Genomic DNA, 21,494 nt, shown 5'->3' with positions numbered 1-21,494 from the left:
ATTCGAATCCTATAAGTCAATTATTCGTTCTAGGTGAGTAGTTCACAAATTGACCTGACACATTACAATCAGCATGGTTTGCTACACATATATTCTGTAAACTAAAGGCTAATTTGATTACATTTGTTCTATTATAATCAGTTTAAGAAAAAAACAGCTGTGGCGCATGTGAAACACTTCGGTTTTATTTCGTCTCTCACATTTACTCTAAGCAACAATATAGATCTTCATTACGGCTTTGATCATTTTCAAATCAATATGACTTTTAGCTGTCCACGTATATTTATAAAAAATAAATTCATACACAAAAGGTTTTTGTTGACACCATTGAAAACTGATCCAAAAGAATAAACATTAGTGCAAGTTTGATTAGTTATGGACATGAGGTCTGCTACAAGCCATTCTGTGCATGACGGAGTAAATTCACATGATATGTCTCTTTATCAGGCAAGTCACCACAATATGGAATGACGCAGTATCATCATACTATCCTATGGTCTCAAAGAAATTAAAGAAATAATCACAAAGGGCCATATTTACAAGTAAAAGACTTTAAACAAGACTTTAAATAGCTTAGCTTTTGGTGGAAAAAAAATACATTAATTAGAAAAGCAAAAAATGTACAAAAATCTTTTCTGTTGTTGGTTTGTTCTCTTCCATTTTTAACCTGACTGAGAAGGTTGAAGAAAGGGACGAGCTGCTCCATGCTGCGGATCACGTAAAGGGTGAGCAGGAGCTGTCCAGGCTCCCAGGACAGAGTGCGTGTGGAGCAGTCTTCCTCTGGATTTTTCTAGAGATAATAGAGGTATTACCATGAGAGCTAATGAACATTTTAGGCTTAAAGCATTAGTAAATCTACTGAATAATCTATAGGCCCTATGCTAATAATGTGGAATGAATAATAAGGCTCCAATAGAACAGAATTTTAATAGATTTCCATCATTAAATGTAGGTCAAATGTTATATGGGAGTATTACCTTGGCCCTTTTTCTAAGCAGCTTGGCCAGTCTTGAACTCTCTCTGATGGGTCCCCTGCCTGCGGACCTCCAGACCAGAGTCATCCGAGGCTTCCGGAATGAAAGCCCAGCGATACCTGTGGTGTAATTATGTCTTTCACATTAAATATGCTCAATATTTGGAATAAATTGTATCCATGAAGAAATTTTAAAAAAAAACACAGTCTTGAGAATCTACTTGACTGACTTGACTGAATCTAACTGACTGAACAGCACTCATGAGCTTAGTTTGAACAAAAGAAACAGCTATTCCATTATCTTTCAACAAGAAACATTGATGCCTTGTACTAAAATACATTTCAGACATTCAGTGTGCAAAAACGTGTGAGGACACCCACATCTGGATCTGAGGCAGACTCTCAGAGGGCAGAGCGAGGGCCAGGTCCAGCAGCTTGCAGGCAGACAGGTAGAGGTTAAGCCAGCCCTGGCTGTTGTAGGAGGTAGAGAAGCCGTTGCCCCCTGAGTATGTTGTCTCAAGCCCTACAACAGAGGGACCTGAGATCCTGGTGAAACCAGAAATCACATCAGAGTTCAACCAACAGAATCACCCATAATGCTTAAACTGAGCAAGATTCTACTTCTCAAACAAAAACAAAAAGATAAAACAGCTAAAATATTGAGGATTGCAACAGATTTAAATAATGAGTACCTGGTGATGTCCTCATCTGCAGTGAGTTCCTGTTCCATGAGTAAGAAAACCTGAACCTGAAGGAAGAAGCAAACAAGCCTATTGAACTGTGCTTAATGAATGAGACAAAAAAATCCACCAAATAAGATTGTCCCCAGGAACTTCTGTTATTTCAGAATCAGAGCTTACAGCTTGCTTATGATTCAGAGCTTACAGCTTGCTTATGATTATATGTAAAATGTAAATGTGCAAGGTGTGTCATATCCTCACCAGCTCAGTGATCACAGTGGGCCAGAGTGAGGTCGGGTGCTGAGGGGACATGCGCAGTAGCAGCACTCTGAAGAAGAGGAAGACCTGAGCATGGAGGATGGGCACTTGAGTCGTAAGCTCTCCACAAGACGCTCTGAAATCACATCAACATATTATTTACAGCTTATTTTTATGCTTTGACAGGGTACTAGTGCAACTGTAGGGTCTTCCAACACATCAAAACTCGATCATTTATAAATGAATAAAATCCTTTGATTGATCTTGAACAGGGGAGTCCAGTCCTGCTCCTCGAGGTCCATTACCCTGCAGAGTTTAGGTCCAATCCAAAATACACAAACCTGAACCAAGGTCTTCAGGATTACTATGCCTATATCCAAAACTGCTGCCTATACACTTCTAGTGCAGTAATTATGGGGTCAGCCATTTGTAATTGTTTTGTAATAGCCATAGTGGACATTAACAAATGCACTTATTCAATCCATATTGCACTGCAATAATAAGTGTACAACCAATGTGCACTCAACCTCCGCTTGAGAATACCTATACACTATGAGTGTCATGCTAAATGAATTCCTGTATCTCATCAGAGGATGCTGCAGCACTTCTAGTGAACAAAGTGCCCATAGTGTCTAGGGATACAGCCCTTGAATTTCACAGGCAAGTCTGTATGACATCAGCCAAGGCCCTTGATTTTGATGGTGTGGAAAGAACCAAGTTAGTTTGAAGTTTGAAGGATGTGTGTACCTTGGATATCTGGCAAGTATTTCTGGTACTGGTCCACCTCACTGCTGTAGATGGTGAAGGCCAGTCGTTTGAGTAGCATGGCTCTCTGCTCAAGCTCTGCATCTCGATTGGTGAAAAGACTCAAAGAGCTGCTCTGAGCCACAGCAACTCGGGCTGGACATATACAAAATGTTAGCAAGTACTACAATGCTAAAAACAATTTGCTAGATGATGGTGATAAAGCAATAAGATGGGCGCAGCTGGATAGCCCATTTAGTAGAAAGGGAAGACTCACTCATCAGGTCTCTGAAAGTGGTTTTGTCATGAGTCATCAGGTGGTCTATGATTGCCTTCCAGCTGAAAGAGAGAGATGTGGGTAACGGTCACATTGCCCTGTGAGTGACAGTAAAATCACCGCGACAAGAAGAAAGGATGTGTTGTGCTGTACAGTACTCACTGGCCGACACAAGAGGAGTCCATCTGGAAAAACATATGATCCATAAACAGGTCGAAGGCTTCTTTTTCCCAAGCTCTCTGGGTGTACTGATAACCACTGAGGCTGCTCAACAGCTGGATAAATGCACGATAACTGAGGGCATTGTGAGCACTGGTGGAAAAGAGGACAGAGCAACAAGATCTTGATCCCTATAATATACAAAATCCAAGATACTGAAGCAGCTTCAGAAACTTTGTGTCCAATTAACTGTCACTTTCTCATCCTATGTCTTCAAGTTTTGGATTTTGAAGACTACATACCTATGGTTGCGCAGATAGGGCACAATATAATGCATGAGGTTGACCAGCAGAGGAATCACTCTCTCCTTCTCATCACTATAGAAGACCATATCTAATAGATGAGCCAAGACCTGCAAAGACACCCATGCATATGAGCATATTAATGCAAACCACTGGAGTACAACATCCAGTTTCCCTACAAATGTTATCTTCTGCACTGACTGTGGTAGATTTGGCTTTGGTTTGTATTTAAAAAAGGAAATAAGCGTGGATTTAACATTCTGTGTTTACCTCAGCCAACAATGTGAGGGCGTGAACGCTGTACACAGATGGAGTGAAGCTGGCGGCCTCCATCACTGTGAGCATTAGATCTGAAATGCACATAGTGTTAGTGAGAGACTCGCCACACACTCACGCCGATGTGCATGCAATCATGAGTCGACGTACATGGGATATGCCTTGCATAAACACTGATACAGTCACTGACCTTCTACGTCGGCCTCCAGACTGGCCCCGTCCACCATGATCTGAGGGGAGGGTTTGACCTCCAGGTTTCGCCTCAACCATGTAGTCTGTTCTGAGGATGAGCCTGCAATCGTGGCAATGGCCTCTACAATCTTATGGGTCACATCCTATGGTTTTATAATTTCATGTGAAAAAAAAAAAATCTTGTGTAACAGCTGGTACCAAGTAAAATCATGTAAACCATATAAAAAAAACATTGTACTTTTAATTGAGGTAAGTGTGGGGAGTGAGTGAAATGTCACCTGTAGCTCTCGCTGGTCCTTCTTGCTCTCCAGGGTGGGATTCTTTAGAATAAACTCATTCAATACACTAAAGAAAATATTCTAATTAATTTCTAATACTTACTACAATTGTATATGTGTCTATTTAAGGTTTCTTTTCTTAACATCATCAGCAAAAGCTATTTTTTATGGCAAACTTAGTGTAGAAAATGTATAAACAATAATACAATAACTACGAAAAAGCTTCAATAAATAAAGAAAATTATAAACAATAATTTAATCATATTTTCTAACAACAATGTAACAGATATAGCAATTATATAAGTGAATTTTCACAGGAAAAAATATTTTATATTTTTAAAGTCTACAAATAAAATATTGCCTAATGTTATTTTAAAAGGAGATTCTAAAAAAATGTGGTTTATAGTTAATGAAGTCTTATAAATAAAAAATAAAATTAACATGCTGGTAATTTGTGATCTTTCAATAAATATATGTGTAAGCCTAAAGTGACCAAATCAGCATCTTGTATACGTGTCTATTTTCAAAATGAAACCACTGCGTAAACTTTACATTTATAACAGGGTTTCCTTCATATAATTTGTTATTAGACACATTCATTCTCTTTCATTTGCCACCATTTGTAAGTAAAACCACTAAACGAATGTACTTTCAAAGTTAAAGTATGGCTGTGCTAGTGAGAAAGCACTTACACCAGAATAAGGAACTGCCCTGGAGCAGGTAGACTGAGCTGGACAGAGTCCTTTAGCAATGCCAAGAAAGATGGCCAGCTATCAACCAGACTAGACACTGGAATTCTAAAGCAGACAAGGAAAGAGCAGTGAGACTCATTTAAACAATACATTTGGCATATACTGATATTAGTTCACTTGCCTCTGCACATAGGCATAGAAAAACTGAAGCATGCAGACCTCCAGGGAAAGATGCTTCTGTAAAATAAAGAAAGGCATAGCGAATCTTAAAGCCACCTTTAAAACCCACAGCAGTAACAGACAGTGACTGCAGAGGAATTACTAGAGTAGTCAGTGTATTTGTTACTAAACCTTCTCTTTGGCGATGGCTGGGGGCTGCTTTAGGACTTCCTTCACTGTCTGTATCACCGTCTCAGTTCGCATGGCACTTACTGAACGAATAAGTTCCACAAGGAGAAGCTGTTCCTCACAAGCTATGGGAATTACCTAAAACACAGGTACACAGATGAAATATGTTTGTTTTGTAGTGTCAAGAACAAGGTAAAAAACCAACCACTGACTTCTGGTGTAGCTCATACCTTGTTCCTTGATGACGTTTTAGCCTGCTTCCTTTCATTCCACACATAGGCAATAGCGGCCATGAAGTGAGCCCCATGATTCATTGAGATTGGACCCAGCAGCTCTAGAATTTGCTGCCTGAGATTCTGTGAACAACCCAAGAAAACAATTCTAGTTTGCACAGCACATGGACTACAAGTAACATTAAAGAACACACATCACATGTCTAAAGACACAAGTCCAGTCTTCTTGTGGTACCTTTGTGGATCCTAGGTTGATATTGGAGGTGGAGCTGGCAGAAGCTGCAGCTGGCCTGTCAGAACTGTCAGCCAGATAGAGAACGCTCCACAGCAAGGTTACAGAGGACATAATGTTGTGCAAGATGGAAAGAATCCCTGCACGGGCCTCTGCAAGGTGCTTCTGATCTACATTTGCCTGCAGCTGAGGAATGCATGCACATAAAGATTAAGAAAAACTATAATTCAAAGCCCACACTTAAATAGTAAGAACTCATTAATACAAAAAAAAAAAATGATGCACTCATTATTATAAATGCAAACATTACATATACACATTTAGGAGCCATGAAACACAAACATGGCTAGCTAGCTCCCTCACCTGGTGATATTGTGATGTTGAGTCTAGCAGGCAATAATGGATTATGGCTGTCATTCCTTCTAGTATGGTCAGAATCAGGTCAGGAGGGATACACAGTGCCATCCACTGGGGCCTAAAAATAGACACAGCGTACACACAAACACACACTGGATTTCTGCACAGTATTTCATTTATTCTCCCTAAAGTGCCTTTAAAAGCCTGCCATAACATTGTTAGAGCAATAACTGAGAAACTGATGGTGAACAGTGTCCTCTTGTGGATGTAAATATACTACTACATGACTTTAAGCAAAAATAACCAATTAGTTTGTGATTATACTCTGTATTAACAGTTTAAAGATTGAAATGATAACATGATTTGCCATATGAATCTTTTTCTCTGCTACATAGGTGAAGTGGACGAATACCTGGTGTCCGTGAGGCCTGTCTCAAAGCGGTATTGCTGGATAAGGTTGTCAAGGTTTTTGCACAGTTGAAGTGTAACAGATGCAACTACTCGCCGAAGGACTTTTCCCATGTATGGCAGAGTGGCTGTTATAAGGCAAATCCACTGTGGGTGCATCTTGCAAGCATGATGCTGATGCAGGGCTCGGATTACAGCACACAGAAACATGCCCTGAGCTGTGATGGGTTGCCCATGAAGGTATTGCAGGGAAGTCATAGATTGTTGTGGGTTGACATGCTCTACCTCACCTCCAATCAGCTCAAACCCAGCCCCGGGGCCATTAGGTCCTCCACTAGACCCAGTCGACCCTGGACCTCCCTCACCACCCTCTTCCACTGGGATCATCACACGGTGCTCCAACACCACCACGCTCTGCAGCAGGTGCAGGAGTTGTGACTGTATGGAACTGCAGTTGTCCAACTGGTCCTCTGACAGATTAATGACACTGTCTTCTGAAAGGCCCTCCTCAACTGAAGCCATGTTAGTGCCACGGACACTGTGTTCATGCCACTTCTGTACACTAAAGATGGTCGAAAGCAAGCAGTGTAGCACCACCTTCTGCACCTTGCATTTGGACAGTACGTCACAAATAAAGCTTTCAAAGCCCTTGGCTGAACCACCAGTGACTTTGACGAGCTCACTGAAGAGCAAAGTCAACACCTCCACACTGGTCAGTTGCATGGCATGGTTGCCTGCGAGGTCCTGTGATGTGGCAGCCACATGGGCTGAGTAATAGCTGTGCAGGAAATAGAGGCAAAGGGAGATGATAATCTCCAGGAACATGGCACTTCGGAAGGAGTGGGAGTGCGAGTCCTGGGGGATGGGGCAGTAGAAGTCTTTGCCCATGACAGAGACACGATGGCGTGATAGCAGGTTCTGCAGAAGAGAGAGCTGCGGCGTGTATGTGTTGTTTATGCTGGTGGTGGAGATGGCACTCACAAATCCTGCTGGTGAAGCACGTAGCATGGCTGCAATGGCAGAGAGCGCATGTAGAGTCCGAGAGGAGTCATAAATCTGAGGGTACAGCAGCACATGCTGGTATAGTGGTTGGATGTTAAAACAAGGAGGTGACCCTGAGGTGCGAGATCCTCCCACCCCACTAGCAGCCCCACTTCTGGGTGAGCCTATGTCACTCTCAATCTCTGACAACTCCCCTTCCCCACAGCTGTACCAGTTTTCCAGGTCAAGACTGTCACCAAAGAAGATGCTGGTTGGCCGACTCTTCTCGGCCTGGTTGGTTTTGCATCTCTCATCATCTCTCCTCTTGACCTTTTTGTTTTTGGGCTTGGCTCCTGGGGATTTATCAACCAGACGCTCCATAATCTTGCCCTTTAGGCTGAGCTGGATACTGCTATGGCTTCGTTTGCGGTGGGGGTTATCAACCTGTAGACTCTGCTCGGTGGAAGCACTGCCACCATCATCGGGCAGCATAATAATCGAAGGAGAGGAGCTATGGTGGGCAATGCCTTCCTGATGTTCTTCTTCCCCTGAACCATCGATTGAAGCCACAGCCAGGAACTCCAAGGTTCCCCCTGCAACCAGTTCTGGAAGCGTTCTAGATTGGGTGTTTGAGAACGGGGCAGGGGTGATGCATGGGCCATTGGGCATATCGGTTGACAAGTTGGAACTGTCAGAGTCTGTCTGAGGCCAGCCATCAGGAGCTGGTGTCTCAGAGGACTCTTCTTCCACCATTTGCACCACCCTGTCCACTACCTCAAAAAGCACAGCAGACACTGCCTTGTGCAAGGACTCTTCTTCTAATAAAACAGACTGACAAAGTACAGGATCAGATATATTAATAGTGCTACCACCTCCCTCGAGGTCATCAAAGCTGCCATTGTTTACAGTGGATGACTGAGAACCACTCAAATCTGAGCTCTCAGGCTCCCCCTGCTGATCAGGAGGTTGATATTCGCCACAGAGCTGCAGATTCTCACTGCTGAGGCTCAAGAATGAAAGACTGTCACTCAAAAGGTTAACTGTGACACTAAAGGGTTCCATATCATCCAATGGGAGGCATCTGCTGCATGCTTGGACACCCCTGTGGCCATCCCCTGATATCTGGTTATAATCTGCAGGAGACAATAGCATGTTTGTTAGCATTAACTTGTTTTGGTAAAAAAAAAATGGAGATGCTAAATCTATTTCAATTGCTAGAAAAACCCTCTTACTTTCAGTACAGCCCATACCACTCATGTAGATAGGTTCAGAGGACTCTTGTTCCGGTGGGTTGGGAAAGACCTGGGTCCAGTGACGTTGTGCTTGAACCCGTTGTATGCATACGCGGTGGCTTTTAGGGTGTAGCAGCAAAAGCAGTAGAGGTTCAAGAACACAAGCTATGTCATGTCTCTGTAAAACCTGGTTCAGCCAGGCCCTGCCAACAGCACTTGCAGAGCCATCCCAATAACTGAGGCTATCTAACATAATATACAGAGACCTACAAAAGAAAGAGAACTGTAAGGCAACCAATTTTGCATATTTAGACTTTTTGTACCATAGAAGTGCTGTTACCTGTCAAAGGTCCGATTAAAAGGCGAGGACTTGGTGATATTTAAGTCTCTGGTTAGGTGCCAAAGAACTGAGAATTTTACATGAGCCTCCAGATGTATCCTCTAAAATAACATTTTGTAATGATGTAAAAAACAAATCACAGCATGTATAGTTGTGTAACTCTATGTAAATTGTTAGTGGGGTATGCATGTATGTATGGGTTACATGTATGACTGACCCTGTTGCGATGCATGAGCTGCTGGCTAATGACATCTTCACAAATGCTGGGTGAGGGAGCAAAATTGTGAAGCTGGTAAAAGCAAGGGGCAAGGAACTCGACCGGAAGTTGAAGTCGGGTGGGGGCTGCCATCTTTTAGCAGAACTTCACTTGCGTTAGCATTCCCATTGACTCCCATTCATTTTGGCGTCACTTTGACAGCGAATAACTTTACATCTGAGGCGTTTAAAGACTCTGTTGGTCCATTATTTATTTCTAAAGATACACGAGAATGTATAAAGGGCTCCATTACCTTCTATGTTACATTATGGCCCCGTATGAACAGTTTTTGTAAAAAATAGGCTAACGATTGCGTCATAACCACTCGGCTCTCTGTCGCATTACCGTACAGACAGGAGGAGAAGCTCGCAGGCAATTAACTTAATATGGCGTACTGGCGTTACATTTTAAAATACTATACAAAATAATTAATCAGAATACTTACTCCTGCTCACTCACGACAAAGAACTCCCCGCTCAAGCTCGCCGTCTCTGCAAGATTAACGATGGCAGTTTGCACGCACAGCTACTAGAAGATTTACATCTGTCAGACAGGTTGCTGACGTCGTCAAGCTTCGTTTGAGTCTGCGCGTCAGAAACGGAAGTGCTAAAAAACGCTAAAACTGGGCTTCATTTGTCTCAATTGAGTTCCAATGGGGTCGCTGTGTCCATTTCTTTTACTGTCTATGGGTAAAAGAGCTCCACGCTGCGCTTGTGGTGCTGGGGTGTCTCCACTCCTAACTGATCCCATAAGATAAGGCCTCTACAGGAAAGAAGTGAGAAGGTGATCAAGATAGAACGAGAGACTAGAAAAAAAATGCAATTAAGGAAATAATGCACACCTTGAAGAAATTGGTTTTCTCTGCAATGTATTTCAAGATGCCCGGTGTGAGTGGCGGTCGTATCACCACTGCAACACGCCCCTGGCTCGGACTCATTGGCTGGCCCGTGTCTGGACTTGCCACACGCTCTGCTGTCACCATAGCTACAGACTGTGCGAGTCCGACAAGGTCCATTACAAGTGAGATAGCCACAGCTTGAATACTGAAATCAGCATCTGAACAGCACGCATCCATCAAGGTCTGAAGCCACAACGCTGGCTGAACACTCTCACCTGTCGGGCAAGCATTGGCACAAAACTAAATTGCTAGAAAAAAGGATTTTGAGTGTGAAACAAACCCTGTATTTACATAAATTATACTAATTAGCTGCCCCAGAATCCCTGGCATTTGATAAAGGTATAATCCATGTGAAAAAACTGATTGTGCATGCATGTAAGAAATGTATACTAAAGCGATAACCAACACTTTATTTTTTCGGGGTGGCAGTCAAGCAAAACAAAGTCCTGGTCACACTTGGGGAAAGAGTTAAAGTTAAGAAATGGCATCAGAAGGTCATTTTTTACCTGCCTGCTCCTCTCTTGTGGGTGATGACTTCAGGTTCCCCTCAGCAATGTAGACTGGAAAACTAGAACACTCCAGGAAGAGCTGGCAGGCAGCAGTGAATGCATCCACACACTCCATCTGCTCAGAAGACATCTGCTCCTCAAACCCACTTGTGCGTCTTTTATCAGCCACCACAATTAGAGTGTCCATTTCTGCACTGCAGTCCTTCCCTGCCTCTGTCTGACCACCTGGGGTAATGTAAAGCCTCACTAGGCAAGAAAGGAACTGCTGGAAATGCTCAAGGCAGCACTGCACCACTGGCTTGTCCTGGAGCTTGATGTGGGCTGAATTACTAAGCCCAGATTTGGGTTAAATAGGTACATCTTCAGGGCTGGATGCATCATCTTCGGGATGTTGCATGTTATCAGGTTGCTCCACACGTTCTGCCTGGTACTGGATGAAGTCAGTAAATCCACTTTCTGACAACCGGTTGCTTGAAGCATTCTCACCATCATTAAATACATCAGTGCTCCCAGAGATTTCAAGAGTGACTGGTAGAGTCTGAGAAAGATTGGGAATGAAAAAGATTATATCCATTACTCTCCAGCAAGACACCACAGTGCAAAACCTAAAAAAGTTTCACTGTCAAAGTAGTTTCATTAATTCAAATGAAATATAATGGATTAATTTCTGTATTTTTAGGTTATGATACTTTTATTTAGATTTCAGACAACAGTATCCTCCACTGTAAGCAAAGTGAAAGTAAAAACTGTTTGCAAAAGGAAAAAAACATTTTTGGCCTTTTTTATGTTTTTAGCAGAGAGGACTGTAGAGAATGACTGGACAGTGTGGGGTGGACAGTTGGGAACAGACTGTGAGATGGTACTCAAACTCAGGTCACCAGATGTCCGTGTGCTAACCACTAGGCTATCAGGACAGAAGAAACCTAAAAATAATTATTTTAACCATTTAAAGTATTGTTTTACATCTCAGACAGGTTTTTTTTTCTTTTCTTTTTTTTTCATTCAGGCATCCCACCAACTAGTTGATTTAAAAAATATGCATTTTTGCAAATTCCTATTTGCATCGTGTTAAAAATATATTATATTATTATATACTTTTAGAGACAGCATATTCAGCAGGCCATTTTTTTTCCAGACCACATCTCCTGCAGTCTTACACTTTTACATGAAGCCTTTCCCATCACACTGTGGGCTGGCTATAAAACGTTCATACATCAACAACTAAGTGGTTCCACTCACAGAACCGTGTAGCAGCACAGAGCCGGACTCAGGTGGCAAACCGTGAGCTGCATAAGCCCCAGAGGAAAAGGCGAGAGCTTGAGAGGTTGAAGGCCATTTTCACCTGAGTGGAAATGACAGACTCTTGGGCTTCAGAGGTTAGACTTGGCTCCCACTAGAGAGGGAAACTCAGCTGTGCATGAACGTCTCATCCCTATTCCCTTGCTGGCACCATCCAGGGAGTCTGGCATAATTTTGATAAAGCTTCACTTAAGATAGAGACACATAGTTCTAGTAAGGTAGCAAACAGGTCCTGCCATACACACAACGTAACAAACTTATGTCATGAGGGAGGACCATCCCATCTATTAGACCCAAAGCAGGGAGTCAGTGGAAGACACACACCATCAGGCAACAGGATGGTTGTTTCCAGGCCTGTGCTTTTTTAGCAAACAGGCCATATTGGCTTGTCTTGAACAGTCTAATGCTGTAGAGACCGTTTTCAATGACTTTAAAACAATTAAGTCTAGCTACTGTTTAATCAAAACGACATATTCCTTGTGAGGAAAGCCTAAACAAATTGTACATAAAGGCACGGCGGCACATATACTAAAATTGGATTGATACAGAGAAGAATAGCATGGCCCCTGCGAAAGGATGACACGCAAAATCCGTGAAGCGCTCCATCTTTGGTGGGTGGTGTTAGCGCAGTGGATAAGACACACGTCTGTGGTGTGGGAGACCCGGGTTCGAACCCACTGTGAGACACCAATGTGTCCCTGAGCAAGACACTTAACCCCTAGTTGCTCCAGAGGCGTGCGACCTCTGACATATATAACAATTGTAAGTCGCTTTGGATAAAAGCGTCAGCTAAATGATTAAATGTAAATGTAAATGTACATAAAGCACAGTACAGAGACGAGAAAGAAAGTTTTATGTTTCAGTCTAGCATCACATCCTGTCTTTGCACTGGTGCCAATGTATTTCCGTAGTTGGGTTTGAATAAAAGCTTCTCAAAGCGACTAAAATTCAAGTTGGATTCTATTACTTTCTTTTGATTTATTTTATCAGCTACTGAGGGAAAAGTAAATTGTCAACATTTATATATATACAAACAATACTAATAACTGAATATTCATTAATACTAAAATGTTCAATAAAACCCAGCAATTATCACCATAAATGTTTATAGAAATTACAGAAATAAAATAGTTATGACCGTAGCAACCCTGATAATTACTGAATACAGATTTTTTTTCCCCATATCATTTTCAAAATAGCCCTCCAAAAAAAAGAACTATTTTAACGCTGTGCATAACTGGAAATTTGCATGTATTTTCCAGGTTTGTCCCCAGTTTTTTCTATGACTATGTGATCCCTGCAAATATTATGCTTTAGCTTAAGTTTATAACTTACAGATAAATATGTAATTTAAATAGAAAGTCATATATGTAAATCGGCTTGGAGTATGTATTCACTGAACATGCTTTAATAATTTGATTGTCTACTCTCACCCTTTTCTCATCTTTGTCTCTAGCAGAAGAGGTAGTTGTGACAGTGCAAGGGGTGACACCAGAGGGGGCTGGACTTTGCAGAGGATCTTCGAGCAGAGGCGCAGGCAGTGGGTGAGCTCTCTGACGCCCAGGGCCTGCAGGTGTGTAGTAAGAGCAGAAACCATCCGAAGCAGCAACTGAGGTAGTCTGGACTGTCTGGATCTCAATGTACGTCTCCTAGACAGACAAAAAGACAGGAGTGAGGTTAAGTTCTTCGTTAATATTAAGCCAGCTGAAGGCCGATTGCTGCATTAAGTCAGTACTATACATTACGAGTGACGGTTAACAAAAGTGCAACAGCAAATAAGAACAAATTAGGCTTAATGTGTGGAATAAAAAGGAATAGCAAGCGTTTTAATTGGTGAGCACATGCAAGTTTATGGTTCTACCTTCCGCAACATCCATAGATATACATGAGGAATTATTTTGAGGTAATCATATATCATAACATTTTACATATAACTTAATATAACAGCATCTTAATTTTTATATGATATATTTTATATTTTATATGCTTATCTGTTTTTATGGCATTTCAGATCAGAGTATGTGAGCGGTGTGAACCTGAAGTGGCTTTTATTTTTGTCAAGAGTGAGAGTTTTTTTTTTTTGTTTTTTTTTTTTAAGTAAGCAGGGAGAAGGTAACCTGAAGAGATTACAGGCACTTTAATATGCATGTTTCTGGGAAGGTAGCCAAACAATTAGAGTGAAGTGAAGGTGAGGAGGCAAGTAAGAGCAGTACCATACCTGGCAGATAACCCTCATGCTTCTAGTAGGCTTCGAGGGAAGAAAAAGAGAGCAGATGTTTTCAAACAGACAGAAGCGAGCAGAGCAGAGGCCAGAAAACACACTTCAGAAACTGATTCAGACTGATTGGTTTAATCACAACCAGTGTTAGAGAAACTAAGATCAAGATGATCTCTCAAACTTTCACACATGTAAAAAATGTAGAGGCTATGACAATCCAAGTGTCACTAAAATGTTTAGTTTAGTTCCCTATAGCTAACATAAAGAAACATGAAAATAAATTAGACCATCTAAATCTCAGCATGTTTACATGAATTACTGTTTCTAGCTATCAAAAAGTCACTTTAGAAAAAAAAATAGAAAATGGATCATTGGGAATAATAAAGCAGTAATCTAAACATTTCAATTCCTAACTTTTTAAGTTTACCAACCAAAGATACAATGTCCAACAAGAAATCCACCAGCTCACAGAACTCAACCAATGAGGGTGCAGACATCTCAGAGCTCATAGTCTTTCCAGGGTTATGTCTGCCCTGAGTCCACCTACAAAAAGAGAAAGAGGGTAAGTAAAAATGGAACAAAAATACATTATATTTTTCCCCCAATATTCCACACACACCTGCAGCACTCCTCAAACCAGCGTGCAATATAGTCCCACATATAGTAGGGCTCAGAAGAGTTAAACAAAAGGTTGGCGGTTTTAATGAGCTCTGCCGTTTTCTTGTTCTCTCTGAGTTTGCTGAAAACCAAAATAAATTTACAATTTGAAAATATTGCAATACAACTGTATAATGTCAAACTATTAGTGGGATAAAGGCAGTGCAGACCTGCTAAGCTGAGTTTGGTCTTTGCTGTAAGCATTTTGGTTCTGAAGGTCCAACTCAGCGCGGCACTGAGTGTGCAGGGTGCGAAACACTTCAATCAGAACATCCTCTAAGATTGCTGGGCCTAAATAAAGTAGACAAAAACTCATCAAGTCAATTGCAAGCACTGTTCCTGTGAGTCTAAGCATTTGTCTAGCATAGACATCATGTAGAAATGGCTGTACCCAGCTCAGGCTTGTCGAGAAGGCTGATGAGAATGCGAAATGGCTTTAAGTCGTGCATCAGGATGCTCTCCTCCTCCCCTCCTCTAGCCTTCCCCTGCAAGATCCCCACCATGGCCTACATACACACCAACAGACAAATGTAGGCATGCACTGACAATATAATCCTGGTCAGTAACGATAATAAATTATAATGTACAGTGTGAAAAACTAATATTTGCTAAAAATTTATTTTTAACAGTCTTAGTAGGTAAATAGAGTTCTTAAATTTGAAATGAAATATAAGTAGCTATATACACATAAATATATATATATATATATATATATATATATATATATATATATATATATATATATATATATAATGTATATAAATATATTATATATATATATAAATATATACATGGATGAATCATTCACAATCTACAGTGGTGGCCAAAATTATTATAACACTAGTATTTTTACCAGATATTTCTGTCAGTTATTTCTATTTTTTTGCTGTAGTGCTTCAAAAGGAAATACCAGTTTACATTTCCAACATTTATTTTTCCATCAATTGTAATTATGTAATTATTATGTAATTATGTAATTATCGCGAAGCTACAGTACTGTTAAAAGTTTTAGGCACTTAAAAATGCATTAAAATTAGGATGTTGTCAAAAATAATGTCATAACACATGAACTAGAACATGCACACGGTGTCTACTAAACGTAAACAACACTATTTACATTGATTCTTTTCTAGGGTACTCTCCTACTAAAACTTAGGGAAAAGAACTGGTGAATAAATTATGGTTTTATTGTTTTCTATGCACAAAAAAAAGTATTCTCGTAGCTTCGTAAAATTATGGTTGAACCACTTATGTCACATGGACAATTTTACAAATGTCCGTGCTATGTTTCTAGACCTGGGAACATTGTAGTTATTACTGTTTATGGGAGGGTCAGAGAGCTCTCAGATTTTATCATAAATATCTTAATTTGTGTTCCAAAGTTGAACGAAGATGTTATGGTTATGGAACAACAGGAGGGTGAGTAATTAATTACAGAATTTTCATTTCTGGGTGAACTAACCCTTTAAAACAATTTCTAGCTTGTGAAAATACTAGTGTTCTAAAATTTTTGCAACAACTGTATAACAAGATCCATAATTTGCATTTAAAAAATTCTAAATGTAACAAAAGTACCAAATATAGATTCCTCTGCAGTACCCTTGAGAAAAAAAGTTATCTCCATTATACTGTGAATGCCTGAGTAAGTGTGTGCGTTTCAGCTCTTTAGGGATCTCAGACTTGGTCTAACGCATGGCTGCACAGACAGAGAAACAGACGGTCCCTGCAATAACCTACTTCCCAAACAAGTGAGTTCCAACAAGTGGCCCAAACCAGATGGCATGCAATCAAACAAATCCCCCTCCAATAAAAGAAGAGAGGAAAATGCCAAAAACAAAACTCCCCCTGCTGAAGCCTTAAACTCAACCCCAGGGGTAGCAGGACGGTTTAAACGCATGGCACTGAACAACTCTGTCTGTGCCTGCACTGGGACCAGTGTCTGACTGCAAGCTTAACCATGCATGTAGGCCACATGGAAAGAAGTGAAGACTCACAGAGTGGCTTATTGACAAAATGTGTTCATGCACCTGTGTGCCACTGCAGACATAACAAAAACGGTTTGATCTTACAACAAAAGGAAACTCAAACTTTTGAAGTTTCTTCAATGCTTTCGATTTCTCTGTGTCTAGAAAATTATTTGTTTAAAGTACTGTGAACACAAGGGATTTCTGAAGTCCCATTGATGCTCAGAGCCCAAAACAACAAAAAGAGCAACATCAATCCTTCTTAATTAAAGACAAAAAAAATGGTATCCCACCCCTAATGCTACATTAAAAAAAGGGGTGAAACTCTAACTAGCTGGGTTTCCATCACCCTGCTTTTATGTGCATTTTCAAGTATCACATCAGAATCGAATGATACAAACACTGAAATTCGAAAGAAAGAAAAATCCTTAATTCGCAAAAAAGTTTTTACGCTCGCTTGAGGTGGCTTGTGCGAAAAAGGGTTATATGTTATTATGGGGTTATTATGCGAATAATGGAAGATGGAAATTAATTTTGCGAATACATGCCTCCAAGCACATCAAAAAAATCATGTGACTTTTCACAATGGGATGGCAAATCCTGATTTATCAGCAGACCAATCTTGTTCTACAGCATCTGAAATGTTGTTAAATGGTCATTTGTAAATGCCTGAGAAAAAGTATTTCTGTATAGCATTAATTGCCTCCCAGAACTATTAAATTAAGTGTTTCTTCTGCTTGTTCTGAGGTGCAAGTAATTTATTATATTCAGTAGCTTCTCCTACTTTTCTTAGTGATTTATAGTGCCAGTTTATCAGGAAGTGATGATTTTGTTCTCTTTGACTCGTTGAAAATTATTCCAATTTTGCACATAAGTTAAATTCGCAACGTTGGATGGAAACCTGTATACTGTTTACACTTTAAACTCTGCTTTGAACTTCTAGGTTTTGCCTTACCTGAACAAGCATGTCCTTGAAATAAGTGTTAGAGTAGTGTGTGACATACTCTTCTGGATTACTGAGTCGGGTGCTGCGAGGGCCTGCTTGCACACCATTGTTATCGAAGCCTGAGAACACCACCAAGCAAACAATTTTCACACTGACAAGAGTACAAAAACGTTAAAAAAAATCATAATTTTTGTTGACTTACAGAGATAAAAAGATGTGTTTATGAAAATATGGTAACAAGCTATTTGTAGACATCTAAACTTACCGCAATATTCATCCACAGCATATTGACAGCAAGTAAGAGACAAAATAAGGTCAACCAAAAAAATTCAGCAAATCATTCAGCAAAGTTTTCAAAAGAAAAGGGTTTGTTTAAGTGCTAATGGACATTTACAATCAAAAGTTTGGTGTCAGTAAGAAAATGATTAAAGAAATTAATATTTTACTTAGCAAGGGTGCATTAAATTGATGCAATATAAAAAAAAAATTCCACATAACAAAAGATTTATATTTCAAATTAATACATTTATTCTTCCTATTCATCAAAAAAAGTCCTAAAAAAATTTCCACAAAAATATTAAGCAGCCCAACTGTTTTAACACTGATGATAATAAGAAATATGAATTGAGCACCAAATTAGCATATTAGAATGATTTCTAAAGGATCATATGGCACTGAAGGCTGAAGTAATTGTCATCACAGGAATAAATGACATTTTAAAATATATTAAAATATTATATACAACACTTATTTGTTATAAAAATTCAAATATTATTATTTAAAAAAAAAAATCTGCTTGGAAATATGCAAACACAAGCAAAGCATGGCTAAGGAATGCCATATCATTAAAAGCTGGGACATAAATGAAAAGAGTGAAGTGTCAATATCTCACCCAGTAGCCAAGCATACAGCCTACGGTTCAGAGACATGTCTCTTCTTAGAACAACATGAAGTGCTGCAGACAGAATTCTGATCATGTCTGGACGCGTAGCCTGAAATGAACCACACAGTTACAGTATAATGTTAGTGTTGCATTTCTATGTGAAATTCTTTAACATTTCTATTTTGACTAATGAATAACTCATATTTCAGACCAAATCTACAAATATCTGTTTTAAAGGTGGACAAGTAATATGCCACCTGAGAAGCAACAAAGATGGATCTCGGAGAGAACTTAAGGAAATGTTCCTAGCATTGGGACAAATAAAGATGAAAGAAGCCTGAATAAATCAGTATTGTTACCTGACTCATGTGGAAGGGAAAGCAGAACAGGATAAGATCCAGGGTGCTCCTCTGCACTAGCACACTAGAATCCTGTACAGATGTGCTGACTGCTTCCACCTGATAAAAACAATGATATAAAACTAAAAAAAAAAAAAAAACGATTCAGTGGCAGCCATTTATACAATTTCTATATTTTGAATCATTCGTTAATAAGGGCTGTTTTGCTTGCATTGTGTCTATTGATCAGTGTACCATCAGTTCTATGTCACTGCCAATGATGTACAGCTGGTCTTCCATGGATAGTTTTCTGTTAAGGTGCAGTAAGACGAAGGACACTCCAGGCAAGCGCACAGCAGGGCTGGTTAGGATGCTGCCCCAGAGGGCACTGTAGAAGGCCGGCTGCTCCACAGCTGCTGCCACCTTTTCTAGCAGGGTACTGGCCCTTTGGACAACAGATGAAATAAGATTAAGATTAGAGATGCACAATATATCAGAAAACATATCAGTTGCGAGCTGATACTGAAAATAGTTTTTGCTCATCTGTATTTACCGTATATTTCAAATATTTGCCTTATTAATACATACAAATTTCCTTCATTTAACATTTATTTTATTTACTACGTATATTTTAGAGTATCAGAATATAAACTACTGTTCAAAGGTTTGAGGTCAGTAAGATTTTGCTTTTTGAAAGAAATTGTTTTATTCAGCGGATTTTCTCCAGTAAGCTGACGGTGGCTTTTTGAGGTCTTGGCTGTGAGGGGCTGGCTTTTTTTGTTAATCTTGTGTGCAGATGGATGTATGAATGGATAGATGGGTGAATGGTTGAATGGACAGGTTGTGAACGATGTATTGCCAGATGCGACGGCAAGAAACGCTTCCCCGGATGCCGCTGGCGAGATCACATATCTGCTTTTAGTAAAGCCATTTGTTATACGGCAACGTTAATGTTGACATCTGTCTAGGTAGCGTTGACACTCTATGGTTGAAACCATTTTTGGTTAAAGTCTTTGACAGGTGAAACGCTTCGTTCTATGCATGCGCCAGCAGTTCCTGGTTAATAAATAAATAAACAAAAATTCGGCATGCTTTCATAATAAAAGTACCCGTGTTGCGCTGGAGTCAAACTCCGGAAATCGTTTTTTTTAACCGTCGATTTTCGATTTATAATAAAATAAAATATTTAGCAAAGATTATGGAATAAAAAGACTTTATGTTTAATTAACATTACTGAAGGAGTTTCGCGTTTTTTCTACAATGTAAATTATACACATTCATGTAGCAAACGTGCATTTTGAATACACATTGTTTTTAAATGTGGACTACAAACTGAAGCGTTTGCGTTGTAATATCTACTACTAACGTTTCTTTTAGCTAAAAAAAAAAAAAAAGTATCTCACTATTCAGGCTGTACCGAGTGGTTTGAAATAAATGTAAATAATTGAAAGGTTGTTTCTCTGACAAGTTACGTCTGCTTCATCGAAATCAGTAATTTAGCTATGCTGCCAGCTGATGGTGCTGTCGAAAACAAAACAGAAACCACTGCATTAAACGTTGCGCACTTTAATTTCCAAAGAGATGTTAAGCGCATTTTATCAAAATACGTTATTTACAAGACGTTTGCTAAAGTAACCACAGCCTTAGACTCGGGGATGAATTGAACTTGCTGAAGGGATTACTTACTATTGACCCCGGATTATGTATAATTTTGTATTCTTTACAATTGTTTATAATAATTGTTTTACCGTTTTCCTGTTGCGATCAGGATAAATCAAATACTGCAGGCTAACCACAGAATATAAACAACGGAAAAAAATATAGTTTCTGGCATTTGTAATTTAAATTAAAGTTGATTGTTTGCCAATGCGACTGCTATGTTCATGATACAAACCAGTTTCACTGTCGCCTGAATTTTGTTTGTAATAAACTTGGCTTCAGACGAGTTAGGGTTTTTTTTTTGATCATGCTCTCTAAAGCAAACATCACTTCCTACCGTTTCCGGCCAAACACCAACCATTACCGGCATTTCAGTTAGAGGTTGTAGTTTTTTTCCATCTCTTCTTTTTTGGTCTGACTTAACGTATTTACATATTTCACAAGTCTTCTGCCTGTTTTGTTACATTGTAATAATAACAATGCAGTATAAATGTTTGAAAAGTACCTAAGCATATTCTTATAATCTTTCCAAAGAACATTTTCAACAATTCTTAAAATTGTTAATGACATGTCATTGTGATCCACTGTTATAAAACATATCCAATGGGTGCTGCAGTCTACGTCAACAGACAGAGCTCTAGTCCAAATAGATAAACCGTTTCATGGGCTACACAGTATATGGTTTCAAAACTCTGGGCCAAAGTCCAATACAGTGTCAAGTTGTTCTACGTGCCCTGCTGCTCGAACTGGCAACAGTGTTTTAAGATTAATGGCAAAAACACATACTTGTACATCATTAATATTTATACATCATTGAAATAACATATTTGTAACCCTTCAAACTGAAATTAAGACTAACATCCAACCGTTTTGAAATGTTAAACACTCTTACGGATTACAAACAG

The 21,494-nt window shown here is 39.7% G+C and overlaps 1 protein-coding gene and 1 non-coding gene across 2 annotated transcripts; one reads left to right on the top strand and one right to left on the bottom strand.

The window, feature by feature from the left end:
• Positions 1 to 169: 169 nt before the first annotated feature.
• LOC113116018 (protein dopey-1-like) lies at positions 170 to 21,391 on the bottom strand. The gene is given in 37 exon segments (XM_026283835.1): positions 170 to 790; positions 978 to 1,011; positions 1,013 to 1,093; positions 1,355 to 1,519; positions 1,666 to 1,721; positions 1,915 to 2,024; positions 2,027 to 2,047; positions 2,659 to 2,811; positions 2,933 to 2,994; positions 3,095 to 3,244; positions 3,394 to 3,503; positions 3,664 to 3,743; positions 3,860 to 4,004; positions 4,140 to 4,206; positions 4,832 to 4,936; positions 5,013 to 5,068; positions 5,183 to 5,317; positions 5,410 to 5,535; positions 5,648 to 5,830; positions 6,008 to 6,119; positions 6,414 to 8,523; positions 8,623 to 8,888; positions 8,963 to 9,063; positions 9,180 to 9,261; positions 9,915 to 9,980; positions 10,056 to 10,209; positions 10,623 to 11,163; positions 13,358 to 13,573; positions 14,143 to 14,172; positions 14,574 to 14,685; positions 14,762 to 14,881; positions 14,970 to 15,090; positions 15,191 to 15,305; positions 17,719 to 17,828; positions 18,602 to 18,701; positions 18,952 to 19,050; positions 19,186 to 21,391. Coding segments are annotated over 37 exon segments (6,852 nt in total). The 5' UTR covers positions 19,474 to 21,391; the 3' UTR covers positions 170 to 520.
• Positions 12,426 to 12,536, top strand: LOC113116871 (U6 spliceosomal RNA). Its single transcript, XR_003294092.1, has one exon. It is a non-coding gene; the product is annotated as a U6 spliceosomal RNA (small nuclear RNA).
• Positions 21,392 to 21,494: the final 103 nt, after the last annotated feature.

Source organism: Carassius auratus, chromosome 16 (assembly GCF_003368295.1).
Source record: "Carassius auratus strain Wakin chromosome 16, ASM336829v1, whole genome shotgun sequence".
Classification (NCBI taxonomy): Eukaryota; Metazoa; Chordata; class Actinopteri; order Cypriniformes; family Cyprinidae; genus Carassius; species Carassius auratus.
Note: the sequence above shows the minus strand (reverse complement) of the source record. Positions and strands in the feature narration are given on the sequence as shown.